The sequence below is a fragment of the Olea europaea genome, chromosome 14 (genome assembly GCF_002742605.1).
Source record: "Olea europaea var. sylvestris chromosome 14, O_europaea_v1, whole genome shotgun sequence".
In the NCBI taxonomy this organism is placed as follows: domain Eukaryota; kingdom Viridiplantae; phylum Streptophyta; class Magnoliopsida; order Lamiales; family Oleaceae; genus Olea; species Olea europaea.
Window position 1 is genome coordinate 13,445,064 of NC_036250.1, and position 25,436 is coordinate 13,470,499.

General features: G+C 30.3%; 2 protein-coding genes across 2 annotated transcripts in view; both read left to right on the forward strand.

Annotated features, from left to right (window-relative positions):
* The first annotated feature begins 18,901 nt into the window (after positions 1–18,901).
* On the forward strand, positions 18,902–21,520 carry LOC111409237 (glycerophosphodiester phosphodiesterase GDPD1, chloroplastic-like). The gene is made up of 6 exons (XM_023039247.1): positions 18,902–19,144; positions 19,257–19,438; positions 19,761–19,820; positions 19,918–20,295; positions 20,422–20,618; positions 20,699–21,520. The coding sequence occupies exons 1-6, from the start codon at positions 19,048–19,050 to the stop codon at positions 20,916–20,918; spliced, it is 1,134 nt and encodes a 377-aa protein (XP_022895015.1). The 5' UTR covers positions 18,902–19,047; the 3' UTR covers positions 20,919–21,520.
* A 2,726-nt stretch (positions 21,521–24,246) lies between these two features.
* LOC111409540 overlaps positions 24,247–25,436 on the forward strand; it is a 2,538-nt gene continuing 1,348 nt past the window's right edge. Inside the window, exons 1-2 of the mRNA XM_023039582.1 lie at positions 24,247–24,699; positions 24,802–25,377. Coding sequence (XP_022895350.1) covers positions 24,247–24,699; positions 24,802–25,377 — 1,029 coding nt within the window. The remainder of the gene's footprint in view (positions 24,700–24,801; positions 25,378–25,436) is intronic.

The following is a 25,436-nucleotide window of genomic DNA, read 5'->3' on the forward strand; positions in this document are numbered from 1 at the left end:
TCAGTTCCTTTTTGAGGAGTAACTTGCATTCTTTCCATATTATACGATTTGATTTGATCTTGATGAATAAACCATGACTATAGTATAAATTGTGTGTGTAATGAAATATTTTATTTGTGTTGTAAATAATTTATTTATTAGTGAATAAGAATTATACTTCTATAGTTCTTGTCATTTTTATCATTGTATCTCTAATTCTTCTTTATATATGGGCTTTGGTTCTCAATAAAATATAAACAAGTTGAGTTTATTGATTTTCTCTTTTGTTCTCTAATTTTCTCTCTTTAGTTTATAACATGTTATCGGTATGATTGCTCAAAAAATTTAATCAAAATTGCTAAAAAAAATTTAAACCACGATTCAATCCATCAAAAGGGATTTGAAAAGTGGTTTCAAACTTCCAAGAATTAATGTCTATATTGCCTTTCATAGTAAATAATTCTACACGTCTTTCACATGAAGAAACAAGTGTTTTGAAAACCGGATCGGACCGGCCGATTTGACTTGAAAAATCAGGAACCGAGCGGAAATTCGTTCCGGTTATAGAGAAAAAATCGAATGAAAAGAAACAGACAAAAAATCTGGTGAACCGTTCGGTTCAACCAAAACCCATGAACCGTAAGTGGGTTTTGCGAGTTTGAAGATTGATATTTGTCCCAAAAAAAAAAAAAATGGTGTAGTAGATAACAAAGCTTCCGTCTCCTTGGTCAGTAGTCACCGGTGTCCCACCATCTCAACCGTGAAACCTTCATACTTTATTTTATTCCAAATATTTAAAATCCAAACTAAATTTTACAAAATATGAAAATATATAAATACATAATGAAAGTAGAAAAGGAAAAGGCACAATATGTATATATATACACACACACATACATATACACACACAAAAGAATTTGTATGCACGATAGCGTGAGAAATAAGAGCAGACGTCGGTGGCAGATATCGATAATGAGAAGAAGAAGAAAACGGCATTTTACCAAAAAATGAAGAGAAATGAGGCAGCCCTAGAATATAGGTTTGGACTTTATTTAGATGGGCTTTTTACGCATTTGAAAGTAATTTTAGGCCAATTTATTTATAACTTAATTGTATCTCAAGTTTTATTTATTAAAGGCCTCGTTTGTTTGTCATTCTTTGACCTTAAAAATGAAAAATATGACCGTTATCCATTAAATCAAGCCACTATATTTGACTTCCTCTTTTTTATATAGGTCTCATAATAACTATATTTTTTATTCTCATTCTTAAAAGAATGACAATCTAACGAGGGCTAACTAATAGATTTTCGAATTAAAATATTAATAAAGTTTTTAAATATATTTATAAATTTATATAAAAATTAATTATTTAATTATTTTAATTTCTGGGTTGACCTCGGTTTAGCCGTTCGACTATTAACCCTTTAGCTTCTTCGAATTAATGATCGGATCGATTTTCAAAACATTGGAAGAAACACAGTTTGAAGTTACTTTGGGTTTATAAAACATGTCGGCCATCTTACTTTCGATTCAAAGTTTGAACAGTGATGCCGCGTACAAGATTCAAAGATAGGAATAAAATGAATATTCTATGGTAGGCTCATCATTTTGAAACAGATTGTGCCATCATTATCCTATATTTATAGTAAAACTTTTATTTATTACAATTATGATTGCAATATTACTTGTGCGTGTAACTTTTTTTAACAATTTTATATTCCAATGATTTGAACTGATTTCGACATATGTGCCTGTCAATAGTATATTACATAATGTGATTATTTGAACAGTCAAGGACAATCATTATGTGCCAATTTAATGATATAATTTTCAAACTACGTTTTAATTATTATACATGAAAATTATTAATGTTTACATTAATGATACTTTGTTGTGCAAATTTTAATTCATAATGTATCATATTGTTGCTTTTGAAGAAGCACAACATGTAAATATTAATATTTTATTATAAAACAACATTTTGAAGAGTTAATTTTTTAAATAATAGTTTGTTTAGTACTCCTAAAGTATCATAATATTGTAAATGTTCTAAAAGAATATTAATTACTCCAAAAAAGTATGATATTATAATTTCTAAATAAATTATGTCATCGCTCCCTATAAGAGTAAAGATTTTATATAATTTATATTATAAATAATAATACGTTATTGCTCCTAAAGAGTATGACATTAAAATTCTAATATTTTAAAAAATATTGATATATTACTCTTGGAAAACTATAGTAAAATATAGTATGTTCTGGAAATAGCATGTCTCATAGAATATCATATGCTCCAAAAGGGTATATAATTAAAATTTCAATATTTCAAAAAAAAATTGACTCAATACTCTTGAAGAAGCATGATTTAAATTATATTTATTATAAACGAATATGGTTTTGATATTTTTGAAGAAACATAACCGGCATTATAAAAATATTCCAACAGAATATTGCACTATTGCTTTAGTAGAGCATAAATTTTGGTATTCTATTATTTAACTCAAAAGATAGAACGAATCATCAATGTCTATATTTCATAAGACTGTCGTACTTTTATTCTTGAAGATTATTAATCTCATTATGTTCCTGAAGAAAGTAAAACTTAATATGAACAAATATATTAATGTTTATGGAAAAACACAACCCAATTACAAATATATCCAAAAAGAATATTAGATCATTTTTTTATTATTCCAGAAGGATTTATTTTTGTTGCTCATGAAAAAGCACAAATTATGACAATACAATATGCTGAAAAATATTATATTATTTTTCCTATAGAGTATAAATTTATAAGTTTTAATTCTCGAATAATATCATTTTGTGCTCTCAAAGTAGTACAAATTTCGAGAAATATCATAAGTTAAATAGTATGTATTTTTGTGTGTTCTAGGTTCTTTATTAAGTTAATCTACCTTAGTCATTTTAATAAAAAGTAATTGCGAATTCTCAGTTCATAGCCTTAAAAAAAAGCTTAGATTATATGGAAATTCTGTCATTCATTTTGTGTTGATTTTTATTATTTTTTATTATATTATTATATTTGGTGCAAATGCCATGAATTAGTTGTATTCTTTTGAGTGCGTTCATAAGGAAAAAGAATTATATATTTGAAACTTGTGGTCATAGAATTTGATTGAGAAACAAAAAATTAATAATAAAATATAATTTGGTGGTCACAAATTAAGATCAAGTGGCATGTATGTTCCTCGTACTAAATTTCTAGTATTAAATTTGTGTTACGATAAATATTTTGAGCCCACGAGAAATCCTATATATTGAGAATAAGTGTCCCCTTAAAAAACAAGATTAATAATTTTTAAATTGGTGAAGATATTAAACTTAAACTCCTCAATCTAATTGATTCAAATTCTAATTCTAATGAAGAAAACATTTCTGATTTAGAACTTGTTTATCAACATCAAAAAGATTCTGATTTTGAATCCAGTTCAAATTCTTCTTCTCCTTCCAATCAAAGCAAAGAACTTTGTGGTTGTTAAGCTATAAATGTTCTCACCAAACAATAAGAATTTATTAAAGAGATTATTGATCAAATTGAAGATCTACAATTCAAAAATAAGTTTAATTCCTTTTTACCTTCAAATTCAAAAGCTGAACCTTTCAATATACAAAATGTTTTAAAACGTTTTGAAACTTCAAAATCTTCCAATACTGATTTAAAATTAGAGATCAGTTCTATGAAATCCTACATTTCTATTCTTGAACAACAAGTGAAAAATGTCCGAATAAAAGTTGCTCTTCTTAAGACTTAAGATTTAAAGCAAAAGTAAAAAATCTCTTCTTCCTCTTCATCTTCCAATTCTTCTGATGAAGAATTTATTCCTTCATATCCTCAATCTGAAGAAGAAATGATTAATATTATTAATCGTATTCAACTTCAGAAATGGTACTGTAATATGATTATAGTAATCAACAAAGAATTTAAATTTTCTTCTAGAGTACTTATTGATTTTGAAGCTGATCAAAATTATATTAGGGAACGACTTCTCCCTACAAAATATTTTGAAAAAATTACTTGGCGTCTTTATGGTGCTAGTGGTAAAAGACTCAATATTAAGTATAAACTTTCAAAAGTTCATGTTTGTAATTCAAATATTTATTTTAATAATATATTTTATCTTATAAAAAATTTGGATCAAGAGGTAATTCTTGGTATTCCTTTTGTTGTTCAAATTATCATTTTCAACCCAATTCAAAAGGCTCTACAAATATTTTTGATCAAGAAATTTGTTTTAGATTTACTAATCCTCATTTGTATAAAGATGTAGATTCTTTAAAGAAGGCATCGATATATTTCAAAAATCATTAATAAAATAAATCTAAAAAAGAATCATATTAAATTTCTTAAAGAAGAAATTAAATTTCAAATAATTAAAGAATAATTACAAAATCCTTCAATTCAAGTAAAAAATTCAAAATTTCAAAAATGAATTGAAAATTTTTTTTGTTCAACTACTCCAAATGGTTTCTAGGATAGGAAGAAACATATTATTTCTCTTCCTTACAATTCTGATTTTTCATGAATCAAATATTCTTTCTAAATCTCGTCCTATTCAAATGAATAAAGAAGTCCTAGATCATTGTATCAAGGAAATCAAAGATTTATTTGACGAAGGTCTTATTCGGCCGAGCAAGTCTCTTTAGATTTGCTCTGCATTTTATGTCAATAATTCAGCTAAAATTGAACGAGGTATTTCTCATTTGGTTATCAATTATAAACCTCTTAATAAAGTTCTTCAATGGATTAGATATCCATTACCTCAAAAGACAGGTATATTAAATAGGTTATTCAAAATTGTTATCTTCTTAAAATTTGATATGAAATCAGGTTTTCGGCAAATTCAAATTAATGATCAATATGAAACTGCTTTTAATGTTCCTTTTGATCAATATAAATGGAATGTTATGCCATTGGGTCTAAAAAATGCTCTTTTTGAATTTCAAAAGTTTATGAATGATATTTTTAGTCATTTTCAATTTTATTATTGTTGTATTTTTATATTTTCTGAAAGTATAGAAAAACATTTCAAACATTTAAATACATTTATTCATGTTGTCAAGAAAATTAGCTTACCAGTTTCTGCTAAGAAAATTATTTTATGTCAAACAAAAGTTAGGTTCTCAAATTCAAAGAAGTCTAGAATTTACTAATAAAATTTTAGATGAAATTTAGACAAGTCTAGTTTACAGTTATTTTTAAGCTGTGTCAATTATGTTGTTGATTTTTGTCAAAAATATACGTCAAATATGTTCTCCATTTTTCAAAAGGTTACAAAAGAATCCTAACCCATGGAGTCATGAGCATACTGTAGCGATCCAAAATATCAAAAACGCAGTAAAAAAATATTCCATGTCTCTCAATTCTTGACCACACTACCTCTATTATTGTTGAGACTGATGCATCTGATATTAGATATGGTAGAGTTTTAAAATAGATTCTAGAAGAGTCAAATCAAGAACAGCTTGTTAGATATCATAGTGGTGTGTGGATCGGCCCTCAAAAAAATTATTCTACTATTAAAAATTTTATCTTGAAAACTGATTATAAAGCATCCAAAAGATGTTTTACAAAAAGATGTAAAAAATCTTGTTTCAAAACAAGTTTTTGTAAGATGACAAGTTATTTTGTCCTGTTTTGATTTTGAAATCCTATATATACAAGGAAAAGTCAAACGTTCTTGCAAACTTCCTCACAAGAGAAGTCATACAGAAGAGAGAGAGAGAGCAATAAGAATTCAAAATTGAAAGAAAATTATTTATGAGTTGCGCAGAGCAAGTAGAGAAAAAAATATTCAAAAGAGAAATTTTTAATGGCTTCCTTTGAAGCTCAAAATCCTTTTCAAAAGAAAAGTAGTAGGAAGAAAAATTTTACTCCATTATTTACAATTGATGACCTCTTTAAAGGACCATCTTCAAAATTTGAAACACAAGATGCTTCTTCCTCTTCTCAAAATACTACCCTTTCTACTCTTGTTTTAAAAAATAAATAAATAAAAAATTAAAAAAATCCTTCAAAACCAAAGCAAAAGAAAGCTTCAAATTACAAAAAAGCAGTTCAAGGTTCTAGTAAACTTTCTCAAATAAACCTTCTTCCAACTTTTCAAATTTTTTCAAAGCAGCCTATGAACCAATCTTTGAAATGGAAACATCTTGGCTAAACAGATATACATCTCTTGATGACTATCTTTTAAGCCTTTTTCCAAAAACTTTCTATTTCATGCCCACCAATATCAAAAAATGCTGAAATATTATGAAACTATCCTTAAGAACACAGAATCCTCCATAATTTCTTATACCCCAAATGAACAATATAAAAATGAAATTTATTTTTCAAAAATAAATATTCTTAGTGTGTTGTCATATGAAGACTGGAGACATAATCCTTGGGATGCGAAACGAATGAACCTTTCTGAAGGAGAATCATTTGTATCTCGTTTCAATTATTTTGGTTATAAGGATGCTTAGTATAATGTTTGTTTACTTTAGACCAGTGACTGATTCTTGATTCATTGTTTTAATCAAAATTGCAATCCAAATGTTCCAAAATGGTTTCAAAACTAGTTCGAATGTTTTGGTATTGAAGAGAAGATTTTACCCAGTCTAACTCTTCAAGGATTTGAACACTTCAAAAGAGAGGTAAAACTCTTTTTGAAACCTCACGAAAATCTTTTGTTACATTTTTCATTCAACCTAAGAGTATCACGGATACTCTGTTGGGACTTCTTCATTTTTCAATATCCAAACTCTGAATATTTTATTCAAAAAATTATTCAGAGATTCAAAGTCAAATGGCGGTCAAAATTCCATGAAATAAATTGCTGTCCAAAGGCAGTACAATCATATATTTAAGAACAAAGGAATATTGGTGTTCCAAAAGTTTCAAAAAAAGACTTTGAGAAAAATGGATATTCTCTCACAGAAAAATCAAAATTAATGGCAATGTTCAATCAGTGCAAGATGCCAAAAGAACTTGTAATTATTGCAAAAAAATTTCTTCTCTGGACGAAATTGCATCAAAGAAATCAAAATCCGTTCAAGATGAATCTTCTCAATCTGGATCAATATCAAATCATGCATATAGTAATGAAGATATGTATGAAGGACCAAATATTGATGATTTAATTAATTAAGAGACCCAAAAGAATTCAAAATGACTATATTGACCCAGTTATTCAAATGAATTTCGAAGACCCTAAAATCAAAAGAAATTCTATTCAAGCTTTGTCTGCCACCAAACAAATTGTTTTTACTAGCTTTACCCACTATAAAAAAGAAATAACTTTATTAAAGTTAATGTAATAAAGTTTTCTTCAAAGATGGTAAAATTTTAATAGGAGACTCAATTATGAAGACAAATGGTGACAAAGATAAAAGTTGATTGAAACCTTCGAAAAGACGTTGCAAAAATAAAAATGGTGCAATAATTCAAGATTCCTTTTCAAATTGAAGAAAATTTTAACTCCAAAGCTCAAGAATTCAAGTATATAAGCAGATTAATACTTCAAGGATTTGCAGAGCACATTTAGCATTGATAAATCAGCCTCAAGATAGTTTGAAAAAACCTTGTATTCTTAAACTTTCTTTTAATTTTCAATCTTGTAATTCAAAAGTTCTATTTCAATTTTGTAATATCAATTTTTATATTTCAATAAAAATATTTCTTCATTTGAACATTTGTCTATTTCCACTTCTACTCTATATCACCTGGGCCTATTTGGTATCAAACCATAAAAGAGTGAGGTGAGGTTATAAAATTAGATCAAGCATCTACATCTACATCAAATGATTTTAATAATCATGAACTTCAAATTGTTCAAATTGAAGAAAGATTGCGTAGTTGGACTATTCAAAAAGTACAGAAAAAACCTATCTATGAAATAGGAATATTTGATTTTACTTAAAATTATGTTATCAAAACTTTTGAACAAACATTATCCTTTAAAAATCAAAATGTACTTATCAATTTATTTTCAAAAGAATCCATTGAAGCTCACAGGAAGAAATTTAAATATCTTCATGTTAGATTAGTTCAAATTGCTGTCAAACCGTTGTTTCGACTTGGTTTAGACATTCCAATTCTTTTAACTTTTAGAGATAAGAGACTTTTCAAATTTGAAAACTTATTATTATCTATTCTAGAATCAAATCTAAAAAGTGATCCTGTTTATTTAAATTGTTACCCAATTTTTTCTATCAATCTAAATGATGGAGCTATTCTTAATATTCTAAATTTTCGTATTCAAACAAAAAATCTCGATTTTGATGATCGTTCAAATTCTTTTACTGTAAGCACATGAATACTTAGCTCAATATTGGCGCTTTTCGTTCATTTCCAAAAAATAAAAGTCTTTTGGTTGAAATGAATCCCTTTCATTCAAATACAATTCCTAAAAGAGTTCCTTGGAATCTTCAACTTAGAGGACTTGAATGGAATTTTGAAAATATTCAAACTCCTATTCCTACTCCTATCCAAACAATTCCTAATCAAATTATTACTTTTCCTGATGGAAATGTTGAAATGATTTTCAAAGGATCTTTTTCTAGGTTTCAAAGATCTTACTCTTCTAGATTTGAAGATAAGCCTAGAACTTCTTTTCAATCAATTAGATTTTCAACATCTTCCCTTTCAGGTATTGATTTCAATCCCAACATTCCAAAACCTCAATACAAAGATAAAGAAAATGAATCAAAACAACCCGATTCTCCAATTTTATCTAATATGGTCCCTCCTCAAAATGAGAGACTTGATCATGAATATAATGTTATTTCATCTAATATTAATAGAAGAAATAAATTTAAAACTGATTAGTCTACTAATGTAAAAAATTTTAGAAATATTTTTTTTGACAAATATTTTTAAAAGAAGAAAGAGAATTTTTTTTTGGGGAAGAATTTTATGAGTTTCCTGAATATTTAAGTTTTTTTTGAATGAGCATATTTTAAAGTTTACAAGAAAAATACCATTTCAAAGAAGAAAAAATCATTCAAAATACAAATATTCCAAAAAAGATTTGGAGAACTTCTTCCAAATAATCTATTCGATCTTCTCATCCTTCTTTGCAGGAGATAGTACTTCCACATAGAAACGTTGAAATTCTTGCTTTTCCTTTCAAAAAGATATCTCAAGAATGATTTGATGAATCTCAAGTTGTTGCTAAATAATTCAAAAATATTCAATCACAAAATAACTACACTAATACATTTCTTCAATATATGTGTTCTCAACTCAATAGAATTGAATTAAATTCTGAAACTGAGAAACCATCCTCTTCAAAATCTATTAAGCCAATAGAGCCAATTTTAATTAACAGGCATGAGGCTACTCTAAAAAATTCTCTTAAAGCTGAAATCAATGTTATAAAAGAACGAGTAACTCTGTTATCAAAACTATCTTCTACTTCAAATAATATCAATATTATTAATGATCTCTAATCTCAATTTATTAATGATGAAATTTTTCATATAAATAACTTCAAAACAAAAAATTTCAATTTTCAAAAGTTCCTCATTATCCAAAAAACATTGCTCCTGATTTACTTTTTAAACAAAAGTCCAAAATCCCCACAACATTTTTTGGCAATGGTATAACTGTTTGGGATATTGACGGTTTAACTGAATATCAAATATTTGAAACTTTTGAAAGTATGGGTGCTTGCTTTAATACCTATGTTCAAGAAGGTAATTTTGCTCTTGAAGCAACAAATAAAATAAATCAAGGTTTTGCTGGATAAACTAATAATTGATGGTTCAATTATATTAGTGAACAAGAAAAAATCCAAACTCATGCCATAAAACCTGATGGTTCAGACAATAGTTTTAATACTTTAGTTTTTAGTATTATCAAACATTTTATTGAATCTCCAACAGATGTTTCAGAAAAAAATTCAAATATTTTAATGACTTTAACTTGTTAAAGTGTACAAGATTTTCGCTGGTACAAAGATATATTTTTAACACGTGTATTTTTAAGAAAAGATTGTAATCAAGCTTATTGGAAAGAAAATTTTTTATTTGGATTTCCAAAATTATTTTCAAAAAGAGTTAAAAATTCAATAAGAAAGGATTATGACAGTAATATTCCTTGTGATATTCATACATATGGAGAATTAATCAGTTTCATTAACAGAGATGGATTAGCTCCCTGTAATGAAATTAAATTTAAATTCAAATTGCAATCAAAAGGACTAGACGATCGAAAAGAACTAGGATCTTTCTATGAATAATATGGATTTGAGAAATTATCCCTCCTTCAAAATCTAAAAGAAAAAGTTTTTCATAAAGAAAAGAATTTTCAAAAATCTTTTTATTCAAAAAATTATTCTAAAAGAAAATTTTCAAAAAAGAATAATGTTACTTGTTGGAAATGCAGAAAACCAGGGCATTATTCAAATAAGTGTCCCCTTAAAAGTAAGATTAATAATTTTCAAATTGATAAAGATATTAAACTTGAATTTCTCAATCTTATTTATTCAAATTCAAGTTCCCCTTAATATCTATTCTGGTGCGGATTGTCTCACATATGGTGCATAATTTAGATAAAACGACATTTATACATTCATTTCAATTGAAAAAATGGCACTTATTATCTCATATCCTACTTACCATCGTTAATATCGTCCAGTTATTTTGCTTCAGTTAATTCGTCTATCCACCTCATATATATATATATATATATATATATATTGAGAATTGAGAATATGAAATTTGAATATGTGGTATGCTTATATTTAAAAGTTTACTTTGATAAGTTCATATTTATTTTTTCACGATTTACAAGAAAAACTTAGGGTCTGTTTGATTGCGAAGATGAAATTTGGGTGGAAAAAAAATGAATTTCAGAGAATTGAATTATCTAGAAATTATTTTCCTAAAAATTGTAAATTATTGTGTTTGATTGGTATAATTTTTTACGTGGAAAATGTTGAAGTAAAAGTGTTTTTTGGTGTTCGTTTGGCTTTGTTTTATATGAAAATTGTCAATTTAAGGGATATCTACTTCTACCATTGTTCTTAGAATTTGTTTTCATTGCCAACAAAAAAAAAAGGAAAAAAAGATAAAAAAAAATCAGCTATATTTTGGTGTTAGTTTGTCTTTGTTTTACATAAAATTTGTCAATTTCAGGGATATCATTTTTTACAATTGTTCCTAGAATTTGTTTCCATTACCAACAATTAAAAAAAAATAAAAAAAGGTGGAAAACCAAAAACCACCTACCCCTAGGAAAATAAAAGGTGGAAAATCATGTTTTAAGGTGTTGTATCTAGAAATTCATGGAAAATCAATTCTCTGAAAAATTTTGTCAATCAAACAGACCAAAAGTGAAAGTTGGAATTCGAATTCCAAGTTCCATGGAAAATTTCGTGCAATCAAACAGGGCCTTAAAGTCAAAGTTTTGAATCTAAACTATGAATATTAAAATCATGTTATTTACATTACTGATTTTTTCTCAAAATTGAAAATTTAATTGTGATTCATATAAGTATCTAAATTTCTTTGGACTGTTTCATATCATTGATTTAAACATCAGTTATCGACTAAAATTAATTCTTAATAGATATTATGAACATGCTAAATGGATGTCATTAAACAATTGATTAGTGTTATATATTAAAAAAAAAAAATTCCATTTCAACTATTTTTAGTACATAACTTACATCAAGTATCTAGTTAAATTTATCACAACTCCCTAAAGGAGAAAGACAAAAATGATAATGATTATATTAATACAATATTAAATTTTGTAGATCTGATTGAAAGCTTCAAAAGAGCTAATTTTATATTATAGGTAAGGATAAACTTTACTACTACTAGTAATTAGTTCTTTATTAAATTAGAAAAAATGAACGTATTAAGTTTTTAAAATATGTTTCATTCATTGATATTATATGTTAGTACAATTAAATAATGTATTGAACCAAAAGTTCAATTACTAACAACATTATTGTTGGCATGTCTAATTAGACCATCGTTAATGAATGCAAAAATGAGAATTCAAATTAACATTTAATGAAGAACATAAAGATTTTTCAATTCAATGAAGTCCTATTTATTAATTTGTTCTTTTTATCGAAAATTGATCATCACTAGCTAAAATAGGGGTTGTCCATAACTTAAAAGACTTTTACCCTCAAAATAATATTCAGATAACAATAAGACTCCCAAAGAAATCAACAAAAACTACTTTTCGAATCATAATTTTAATATAGTATCAAAGGTTGATAAATATCTCGTATAAAAATAGTGTTATTTAAAGATTATATAAGACAACAAGAGAGGTACTTTACCATAGATTACAATATTGAAGATATTGACACACAAAATGTGAATTGATTGATACAAGAATCGAGATCAAAAGGAGAAACTAGACTCTTTTTTCTTCGATCAAGTTTTGTCTAATTGATTTTTTTAACAAGGTTTTAATGAAACAGATATTTTGCAATGTGTCATTTAAGAGAAAATATTTAAATAATACTTTTATTAGTAAACAACAATTATACCCCTACAATTCTAGTAAATATTATCATTATATCCTTAATATTTCCTTATAAATATATGGCTATGGTTTCTCAATAAAATATACACAAGTTTATTATCTTTTCTCTTTTGTTCTCTCTTTTTCTCTATCTAGTTTGAAACAATTTGCATGTTTTGAATGAGTTGTAATTTTTTTTTTAACAGTTATTACTTGTTATGTGATAATTTCATACGACACATTAACAACGAGAGGGTTAGAGTTCAACTAATTATGGATGGAGTGTAATGTCTCAAAGATGAGTAACCATTTGAAAGCACTTTGAAATTTGATGAGTAAATCATGTACATAATATATGTTAGGTGAGTAATGAAACTTTACACTCATATTTACTCATATTTCCTACTATATAAAATTGAATATCATAATTTTTAAAAGTTCATGTTCTATGTTAGGAACAATCCTGGTCTAGAATAATTACTTGATACTAAAATCGAGTGGAAGCTAGAGTTTGTAGTAGACCACCTTCATTTTAATTGGTGAATAAGCCGGTAGTAGATTGAGTTTGCTCAAGAAAGCATTAGGGATCAAGATAAATCCATAAAGAAGAATAACAATTTGGTTAAAAATAAAATTGAAGCGTGTCGTATTGTGTTGTACAATTGGAGAGTGTCCTATAATCAAGGCTGTCAAATTAGTTGTACTCTCACTTTGGCAGAAATAGAGAAAGAGAGTTTCTGTTCAATGAGTCATCATCTTGTAGAGACATATTAAATAATAAATTTTACATTCTTAATATCGAAATATAGATCAAAATATAAAATATTGGATAAAATTTTGATATTAATTAGGGAATCGTTTGCATTGCAACTCCAAACAACAATCGTAATTCTTGTTCTTGGTGGCTTTTCCGCAGTTCGGATGGCCATTGAGGCTTCCCATTAAAATCTTTTCTTTTTATTTACTTGTTTCAATTATGTATTGTGATTGTATGTTAGTTTCTGCATATTGAACATATAAACTTTTTGTTAACATGCAATCCGTGTTTTGGTTTTTGATCGACATAATCTGATTGTTAATTGAGTGATTAAAAGAATATGAAGACTAAAGTTTCTATTTCTACCGAGGATGTTCTCTAGTGAATCGAGGCCGAAATTTCATCATTAATTTCTAGCGAAAAAAATAAATTATTTATTGAGTTTAAATTTTATTCAAGCACTCTAATTTATCAAGTGTATAAAAATAAAACAAATCCAAACTTGGCTCAACTCCGTTTCACCAAAAGTTTGTTGAAATTTAGTTTTAACAATTTCCCTTTTATCGAACCTTTGGTAAATGTGAAAATTTGTAGTGGAAATTACACTGAGATGGGTTTTTAAAGATTATGGTTCAAAAATCAGATATAAAGTTTACTTATTCATAAATTAGGTATAATTCAACTATTAATATTAATAGTAATATTATAAAATCTACCCACCCCACCCAAACCTCACATCATTCCATTCCAATACATTTTCTTACCAAACTCTAAAAGTCATTTCCCTCTCCTCTCCACCTCACACTAATTCGACATCACCGCAAATGCTATCGAAGACCATTACTGAGCTAACCACATCACTCATCTCTCTTTCACACATTGACTATGCCAGTGACACCATCGAGCCATTGCAATACTGGCAAAACTGCCATACACTTTGGTCTTGTACGTGTTCACGGTGAGGAGGTCGTGGTGTTCTTCCGGGCTTCTTGCTTATGCCAAGCTAGCTTTTTTTCCTTTTTCATTGGCGTCCGCACTATCGCCTTTGTGCCGTCGACACTTAGTTCGCAGCTGCGTGTGACACTAAGAGCGTCGCTCAATGGCAATCTCAACGTGCGGCGATCTAAGTGGTGGTTGCTATGGTGTTGGTGGTGAGGTGATGGTTTGACCGTGGAGGTGGTGACAACGACAGTGGTGGTGATGGTGATGGTCACAAATGGAGGTGGTGTTGTTGGTGACAACAGTGGTGAGGTAGCAAAGTGTTCAGTTGGTGTGGGATGTGTTGAAAAGTTTGATACCAACTATTGTGTGAGATGTGTTGAAGAGTTTGTGAACTATTTGGTTGATTTGTGACCTTGGTTGATTCGTAAACAAGTATTGTAGACGATGGTGAGATTTTAGGGTGGGGATAGGGTTTTTGTTAATTTGTGACAACTACTTTTGTAATTGTGATCAATTATTTAGTTAATTTCTACCTAGCTATTGGTGTCATTAGTGAGGTAGGGTGAAGAGTGTTTCTAACCAACTATTCTGTTAATTTTGATCAACTAGTTTATATATTATCTAAAAAATCGATAATTTGTTACCAATGGTAATTCACTAATTTGTGACTAAGAAATAACTAGTAACTTACTAATTTGATAATTTGTGACCATTGTGACATTTAAAATTGGTGATTTATATCGTTAAATAAATTGTGACCTATAATTTTTTTGAATTGTGGTCGAGAAATAATTGCTAATCAATTAATTTGATGATATGTGATTAATAAATAATATCATCAAATTAATTGTAACCTATAAGTATGTGATTGTGACCTTAATATATTTAATTAAGAAAAAATATTTTTAATTAGTTATTTATTACCTGGATTTTGAAATTTTAAACTTGTTCTTTTGAAATTAAATTGGTCTATACTTTAAGATTGATATATGATTTTTTCCCAAATATGTATTGTTGTTTTTGCCAAGAAATTTTATGTGGACTTTATATTATAGTTTTGATGGCCCACAACTTCCAACTCTGTGGAGCTCATAAATCCTTTCGTGTGGGCCATCTAATTAGACAAACATTGGCCCACTACGATTTTAACGTCTACAAGTTTGTGGTGTTGCATATCATTTTGTTAAATTGGATTTTGATTATTAGTTCAAATCAGTTCTCTCTCGCCAACAAAATTTTGTAATTTTGAGGTGTCATGGTTTTATGATGTAGAAACACATTAAACCTCACTACAACTTTTAAGTGTCAACATTTTATTGACATGAAAATAAATTATGAATTTTTATTTAATTATGATAAAAAGAAGATTTTGCAGAAGGATGAAGCTTGACAAAAAAAAATTACTTGAGAACTCGTACGTGTAGACGTAGAGAATAGTTAGTTACCAATAATGCTGCTATTTACTTATTTCGATTGTTATAACAACTCGAGGTTTCTATGTTCATGAAGGCCCATTCTTTTAATTTTTTTTTTTAATAATATTTCACTAAATATAAACAAACACCAAAAATATAAAAATTATATCTTCTACTTTTTAATTAGCAGTACTTGTATTTAAGCAATATGCAAAGAGTTAGGATGTGATATGTCAAACAATTAACATAAGTGTCCAACATTTGTCCCGGTTTGTCTGCCATTTTTCAAAAAGCTCTCTTTTTCATTTTTCTTTTTTCATTTTTTTAAAATTTATTTGCAATTACACATTCTTAATTTTATTCTACTTCTTAATCATACATTTCTTAAAAAATCACTATTTTAAAATTCAATTTCCTCAAAAGAGAAAAAAAAAAAAAAAATCTCTTTTTAACGGGTTTCAAATGGGACTCAAACAAAACAACACAAAAATATCTTCATAATTTATTTAATTCAATGTACCTAATATTCGAGTTTGCGCAGGACAAAGGCTAACAGGTGCCGACCAGTCGCAGTGGATCCACGTCAACAGCAAATAGATAAAATTAAAAATTTGTAAGACGGACAGACTCCACCATTCCAGATCTATCCTCGTAGGTTACACATTTTCTCAATTTTCTATTTTATATTTTTGAGTACAAAAGTTTCTTTATTGGATACTCAAGCCTGTATTTGAAATGACTTGAAAAAGATAGGATTTGCATATAGCGTAGCAATCTAAGCAAACTTATATCTTAACACTTCGTAGATTAAATAATTGCATGCAAGAGAACTGGTTTAATCTCGCATGTGTCGGTAATTAGTTATAGCTCTAACTTCAAAAATGTAACCTTGTACGAACATTTTAGTGTTGCTAAATATTTTAGGGTCCATTTGATTGCAAAAATGGAACTGAATTGAATTGAAAACGAATTTCAAGGAATTGAATTGTCTAAAAATTATTTTCCTGAGAATTGTAAATTATTGTATTTGATTGAGATAATTTTTCATGTGGAAAATGTTGAAATAAAAGTGTTTTTTAATCTCCTTTTAGTTTCGTTTTACATAAAAATTGTCAATTAAAGAGATCGATTTTACTGGTATTGTGGATAACATTTGTTTCCATTGCCAACACAAAAAAAAAAAAACAAAAAAACAAAAAATTCAATAAAATCATTTATCTTTTTGTGTTCGTTTGGCTTTGTTTTACATGAAAATTGTCATTTAAAGGAAAATATTTTTTTACAATAATTCTTAGAATTTGTTTCTATTGCCAACCAAAAATAAATAAAAAATCGAAAAAAAAGGGCTACAGTAACCGAGAATTCCAATTCTCACCATTTGAGAATTGGAATTCAAGGAAAACATGAAAATTAGATTAGGTGGCATAAAATGTGAAATTCGAATTCTATGGAAATTTTTGCCAATCAAACAACAAAAAATTGGAAAGATGGAATTTGATTTTTATTTTCCATGGAATTGGGGTGTAATCAAACACAGCCTTAAATTTGTCCTCATATATAAAATCGAATTTTACTTCATAAGTGATGCTTTCAGTGAAGTGTTGAGTTCTTCGGCTTAAGATTACATGTGAACTTAAGTTTATCGTTGAATTAAATTACGTATAAATGTCACGACAATAATTTAATACATAATAATATTACTTTTACAATGGTAGAAGTACTATTTTACCTATCCATATAATATAATAATTATATTATAATTAGAGACGTATAGATTATACAAATTAAGCCTAAGACGATTACACGGCCCTCTCCATCAACGGTAAATACGTAGTTACATAGCTGGCCGAATCCTTTTACTGAGGGCAACTTTCTGAAGGAAAAACCAAATGGAGCGCCCCTCCTTTCTAAATTCTTGCAAAATAAGTGTTAGATATTCCAAAGCATATTCTGTTGATGTTCTCAACTGACATATTCAAACTGTTAGACGTTTTTAAAAATATTAATAAACGCTTAGAGTCAAACATAAAAAAGTAAAATTTCCAAACCAAAAAAGACCGAAACGCAAGACGCCAAGACGCGTTTATTTGGAAATTTTTTTTACTAACTCAACTCAATTTATAGTTCTATTTTATGTTAGTCACTTAAATTCAATTTGTATCAACTCCCACATTTTTATTCAATTTGATCATTATGTTTATATCCGTAATTGTCCGAATTCAAAAACCTGATCAACATCCAATTGGAAATTACTAAGGATTCGTTTGATTACAAAGGTGAAAAAAGCAAACAAATGCCATGTAAGATAGAAAATAAAAAACCACCAAAATTAAAGGAATGCATTTCCCATGAAATTGACCAAAAAACGCTTTGAGTGTTTGTACTTTGGAATTCAAACTTCATTTCCACTTTCGTATCAAATAGTTAAAGTAGAAAATGAATTTTCCATAGAATTCACTCCAATCAAACAGACCCTAATTGATGTGTATTACTTAAGGAAAAGGTGTAGAAAGCAAGTAGAGTGGAGACAATAGAAAAATTCCTCTATCGATTTTGTAGATATTGGCTTTAAAAACTCATGCAACAAAATTAAATGTATATTTGTTGTAGTTAATTTTTTTTTTTATAAGATAATAAAACATACCTTTTTATCTATACACTTAATATGATTCACTACTTACTATACAGAAATTATCAATTTATAAGCGCTTGAAAAAATTATACAGAAATATATATTATCAACACATTATATAGAAATTACAATTTATAAGTGCTCAAAAAAATTTAAACTTTTGCCAATCATGCAATATAAAGACCATCCATCAACAAGGAAAGAAATATTGTTTCATCTTAGTAGTTAGTAGCTTCGTTCTTTCTTCCTTTTTCCCCCTCTTATTTTAACCAATAAGTCTAACGTAGCATTGATGTCACGAGTACTAAAAAAACATAAATATATTTTATTTTAGAAAAATAAGTATTTTACAATGACAAATGATACGCGTGCAAATAATTCAATATCACATATTTGATTAAACGGTCACGAATTTTATTAGTTAGGTCATAAATTCCATCAAATTCGATAATAATTACATACAAAATAGTCAAATTAATATACAAAATAAGTTAAGAAAATAGATTTTCACAATCAACATAAAATAAATCTATAAATTGAATGAGCTAAGGTGAAGTTTTCTCCAAACCGTAACTAACGAAGGTTGGGACGTAATAGTTGGACGGTAACGGCACCGTCAGCACGTTAAATTGGAAAGTAAAACAGTAGAAGAATATCCAAAAGCATATGACGAGTTCAGGCAAAGGAATATTCCACTGGGATGATCTTCTTGAACGATCCAATGCTGCTTAAATACATCCTCACAAATTCCTTCTTCTTCAAAAATTCAAGAATTCCAATCTTAGCCTCTCTTTCTAAACACTCTGTTTACCGTCTCTCTTTAACATGGCTCTTAAGGCCGTGCATGTTTCTGACGTCCCAAAATTTGATCATGTCCCGGAAAATTCATCTTTCTCCCTTTACTCCTCAAGATTTTCCAAAGGTAGATAGTATTTTATGAATTTATGTGTTTATTTCTTTGATTTTTCATTGTTATTTTTTCAAAATTTTGGTGGATTTTTTTATTTATTGTGTTTTGTCGGCGAGTGGCTCAGGAGCGGATGTTGGGAGAGCTTCCTTTAAGCGACCAAAATTTCTGGTGATTGGGCACCGGGGAAATGGGATGAATTTATTACAGTCCACCGATCGGAGAATGAAGGCCGTTAAAGAGAATACAATTCTCTCTTTCAATACCGCCGGAAGTTTCCCCGTTGATTTCGTCGAGTTTGATGTTCAGGTAAATATAATCTGGTGATTTTTTTAAGCTGCGAAGGATTTTACCTTTTTTTTCAAAAAGAACAAAGAAAAAGAAGTGAACGCTTTTGACTCTCTTGAAGTTTTATTGTCGCCTCGTCATACCGTCGCCGCATACGCCAAACTTGGAAAATAGGAAATTACCCAGAAGAGGTCATAAATATTTTGTCCTCATCTATTAGAAACCAAATCTTTTTATACTAATTTGAAAAATTAAATTTACATTTTACTTACAGGATAGAATCCCTTTACATAATTTTCTTGAGGGTTTGAGTTAAAAAACCCATTTGATTCCATTCTTGTAGGTGACAAAAGATGGCTGTCCGATCATTTTCCACGACAACTTCATTTTATCCGAAGAAAACGTGAGTTTTGATTTCTGTTCTGTTACCAAACTCTGTTAAAATATTTGCACCTGTTTTAGCAATTGGTTCTGAGGGCTATGGAATTCTAAATTTTCAGGGTACAGTATACGAAAAGCGAGTTACAGAATTGAATCTATGGGAATTCCTTACCTATGGGGTCCAAGGAGAATCGGGCATGGTCGGGAAAACTTTGTTAAGGAAAACAAAGGATGGGAAGATTGTTGGGTGGAATGTCGAAGACGATGATTCTTCTTGCACTCTACAAGAAGCCTTTCATAAAGTTAATCCTTCTCTCGGATTCAACATCGAATTGAAGTTTGATGATCACATTGTGTATCAAGAAGAATATCTAGTCAGTGTACTCCAAGCGATTTTGCAAGTTACATATGAAAATGCGAAGGAAAGACCAGTTATCTTTTCCACGTTTCAACCAGATGCTGCTTTGCTTATGAAAAAACTTCAGAACACATACCCTGTGAGTACGCTAATTGGATTCCATTGATTTCTTTTACTGGAGAGTGTTCTATGGATCTTAATCACTATATCGTTTACGGATGTATTTACAATGGGGTAGGATGCTGACTTACAGTAAATGTGTCAGGTATTTTTCCTCACAAACGGAGGAAACGAGATTTACTATGATGTAAGAAGGAATTCATTGGAGGAGGCCATCAAACTATGCTTAGAGGGTGGTTTGCAGGGAATTGTTTCGGAAGTCCGAGGCATATTTACAAATCCTGGGACTGTGACAAAGATCAAAGAATCAAAGCTCTCTCTCCTGACATACGGAAAATTAAAGTAAGTGATACTTGTATCCTTGTTATTACTGTAAATATTTGAAGTCTTTGAATACTGATAATTTGCTTCATTTATCTCAGCAATGTGCCTGAAGCCGTGTATATGCAACATTTAATGGGCATCGACGGAGTAATTGTGGATTTAGTTCGAGAAATAACAGAGACTGTTTCCAATATGATGAAGCCATCTGAGGAAGCAGTATCTGGAGAGGGACAAATTCCAGGACAAGGAAAACCTCAATTTTCACAAACGGAATTGACGTTTCTGCTTAAACTGATTCCAGAATTGGTACAACAATGATTCTTTCTGAATGTTTTCTTCAAACTTGAAGAGTATAGGTGGTCTACAATGTTTCTACTTCTGTACAGGAGTTGGTAATCTACGACAGTATGTGTACCATTAACAGTTCACACGTATTTGGTGTCTGGTCTGGACCTTTTTCATCTCGTTGATGGGCAAACTGAAGTCTGTATCTAACAAAATATATGACTTTGGATCGCTGGATGAAAAACCCAAAGATATGAATGCTCACATATTATTTCTCGTAACGTGTCTACCAATCTTGGGCTGTGGTTTAAAAACTCAAAAAGTTGTTAGGAGTTGAATTTTGTGATGAACAAAATGAAAATCAAACTCGATATTTACTGCAAGAAAGAAAAATTGGGGTTGGCACAAACCTATGTTGCACACTGTAAATCACAGGCCGTGACGTAATTGAAGTAAGGAGTGAAGTCAATATGTATAAGTTAGCAGTGGTGATGGAACAAGTTCTGGTGGAGGAAAAATCAATAGTCCTTTTCTTTTTGGAGCACTAAGAAATGGAATTGTGGTCAAGGGAAATGCTTGGAAAACAGGCGGTCTGTCAGGGAAACACCAAAAATAGGGGGTCCTGCACACAAAAAGAAAAAAGAAAAAAGGGACACCCACCTATTGTGGGGTTTCTGTGTTTCCCAAGCATTTCCCTTGTGGTCAAGGAAGAGTGAGGAATTTGACGGTGTTCGTGTAAAACCCACAAGGGCACGGAATCGTTGACAAGTAATAATAAGTGATTGGTTTTGTATTTTTATCGAACAATTTAATTGTTTGATCACCAATTATATAGTAAGTTACTTGTTAAAGTGTAGGAATACTCACAATAAGTCTAGAACGCGGTAAAATCAACACATGGGCAATATGTATTAAGAATAATCTCTATAGCATGTGCAATCATGTATGATAAATCCTGTGAATCAATGTATATTTTTCATATGAATTCGGACTAGGAATATGATCGGGTCGTGTTAAACATATGTTTAATATATCTTGGAAAAGAATATTGAATAAAAGTGAATTGTCGATTGTCTTGAATGCATGAAATTATTTAAATTACAAATTAAGAATTGAAATAAATGGCAATAGGGGGATTCGAGATTCCACTACACTCATTCACATATCAATTTACTACATTTTAATCGCTTTCTTATATTAGGATTAGTATAGAAAAATATTAAACTTTCTTTTGTGTTACGTTAATATCGAATTTGATAGAAACTATCGAACTAGACATTAAACCTTATTCCTCGTGGGACGATAAATTCTTAACTCACTTATTATTACTTGTCAACGATCCAGTGCACTTGCGGGTTTCACACGAACAAATTTTTGGCGCCGTTGTCGGGGAATAAGGTTTAATGTCTAGTTCGATAGTTTCTATCAAATTCGATATTAAATTTTATTCCTCGTGGGACGATAAACTCTTAACTCACTTATATTACTTGTCAACGATCCCGTGTGCTTGCGGGTTTCACACGAACAAGTTTTTGACGTCGTTGCCGTGGAATAACGGATTTAATTTTAGTTTAGTAGTTTATATTAGATTCGTTATTATTATTATTATTTAGTCGTCGTTTTTAGGCTACCATTATACTTTTTAGGCGATTCTAGTTTATGCAAAATCCCGACAAGCCAGATCTATTACCAATAGACCACGAAATTGAAAGGACATTTAAAAATCGTAGAAGAGTACAACGTCTAGCAAGGAGAATGACTGATAATCAAAATCAACAGCAGAATCAGGTTCAGTTTCAAGAGCAAATACCACAGCCAAATCAACAAAGAGCCATCCAGAATGGAGCTCTTATCTTAGTTGGAGATTATGTCAATCCAATTCCTGCACCAGTGCAACCAGCTGTGGTATATCCTCCTTTCGAACAACCTAATTTCCAACTCAGACCAGATGTCATCAATCTGTTTCAAAATCACCAAGACATCAGGTTCTTTGGGAAAGCCACGGAAAATCCTCATGAGCATATTTCTGCTTTTCTCATGTTATGTGAAATAATTAGTCACGAAGGGATATCAGCTGATGCATTTCGAATGCGATTATTTTCTCACACCTTGAAGGATGCTGCTAGAGAATGGTTTATTTGTTTACCACCAGGGAGCATTCAATCATGGAACGATATGGTTCAAAAATTCACGATGAAATTCTTTCCACCTTCTCGAGTTCACCAAATTAGGAATGACGTCCACACTTTCAAGCAAAAAGATTTAGAGAGCTATCTTGAGGCATGAGAGAGGTTCAAATTTTTTTTTCAGAAAATGCCCCAACCTTGACATTCCTAAGCAGGCTCAACAATAGCTCTTCTACCACGGTCTAAAACAGGAGTTCAGAAATATAATAGATGCTTCAGCGGGAGGATCAGTTATGAAACTTGATGTCAATGAGGCCTATGATTTGTATAAAAAAATAGCTGAGAATCAATCGATGTGGCTAATCGATAGGGAAGCTCCAAGGAAAATATTAGGGTTACACAACATGGATGCAGTAACCGCATTGGCCGCGCAAATGGAAGTTCTTACAATCAAAATGGACAATCTGTCTAAATCAATTAATATGGTACACCAATCGCCACCTGTTTGCGAAAGCTGTGGAGCAGATCATGCTAGTACACGCTGCCCTTTGGCATCAACACATGTCAATCAATCCGAAGAAGTAAGCTACGAGCAGAACTTTCAGAGACAGCAAAATAATCTTTTCTCCAACACATATAATCTGGGTTGGAGGAACCATCCAAAATTTTCTTGATCCAATAATCAGGTACAAGAACAAGGAGGAAACAATCAAAATAAACCACCAGGGTTCCAATAGTAACAACAGCAAGGGAGAAAGCCATCGTTGGCTCAATACATTACTAAAATTGAGACCAACTTTCAAAACCAACAAGCCTCAATCAAGAATTTAGAACAACAGGTTGGACAAATTGCAGTCGCACTATCAGGTAGAGCTCAAGGGACATTGCCTAGCAATGCTGAAACAAATCCTAAAGAGCAGGTCAAAGCAATCACTACACGTAGTGGCGTCCAGTTACCAGAAATACATGTAAAGCGGCCAGCAACTATCATAGAAAATGTACCTACCACGGGCGAGGAGCAAGTGGATGAATCAGATGAAGCCACAAAGGAAAATCAAGTTGAGTCATCAGATAGTCCACAGGTGAAGGCAACCGCCCATGTCAAAGCATACGTTCCTCCAATCCCATTTCCATAGAGATTGCAAAAACATAAGCTCGATAAGCAATTTCAGAAATTTTTGAATGTGTTCAAGAAGCTACACATTAATATACCATTTACTGAAACTTTAGCTCAAATGCCCAGCTACGCCAAGTTCATGAAAGATATTCTATCAAATAAGAGAAAGCTGGAGGATAATGAAACAATCATGTTTACTGAGGAGGGTAGCGCAATTCTCCAACACAAATTACCACTGAAACTAAAAGACCCAGAGAGTTTTACTATTCCTTGTAACATTGGTAATTTGTATATAGATGAGGCATTGTATGATTTAAGAGCTAGCATTAATTTAATGCATTTATCTCTTTTTAGGAAACTAGGTTTGGGGGAAGCAAAATCAACAACAGTTTCACTGCAGTTGGCTGACAGGTCGATCAAGCACCCTCGTGGTATTTGTGAAGATATTTTGGTGAAGGTCGATAAGTTTATCTTCCCAGCAGACTTCATTATTCTGGATATGGAGGAAGATAGGGATGTCCCCCTCATATTGGGTCGCCCATTTTTGGCTACGGGAAGGATTATGATAGATGTGCAAAAAGGTTAGTTAATACTGAGATTAAATGAAGAAGAACTGACAATCAACGTGTTTAGAGCTTTCAGATTTCAAAGCGAACCGGATTCTTGCATGCAGATTGATGTAATAAAAGAAGCGGTGTCAGAGACATTTAAACTAGATCACCCTCAAGATCTGCTTGAGTTGTGTTTAGTGCATTCTCAGGATCTACCATCAGAAAAGGAGGAAGCAGAAGAATGTAAAAGTTATTTGGTAGCCATACCACCATTCTTCAAGCAACCACGACTGGAGCTCGGTGAAAGACCCACAACACCTTTACCATCTATAGAACAAGCTCCAGTTCTTGAACTCAAACAACTGCTAACTCATCTTCGTTATGCATACTTAGGGGAAAAGAATTCACTTCCAGTAATTATCTCAAACAATCTTACAGAAGTGGAGGAGGATCGGTTGCTGAGGGTGCTTCGAAAGCATGAGACAGCAATAGGATGGACGATATCGGATATAAAAGGGATCAGCCCTTCACTTTGCATGCATAAGATACTGATGGAAGATGATTACAAAGCTTCAATTGAGCATCAATGCAGATTAAATCCGACTATGCAGGAAGTTGTAAGAAAAGAAGTATTAAAGCTTTTGGATGCCGAGATCATCTATCCCATATCAGACAGCCATTGTGTTAATCTAGTACAGGTCGTACCAAAAAAGTGAGGGATCACGGTGGTTCCAAATGAAAACAATGAGCTCATCCC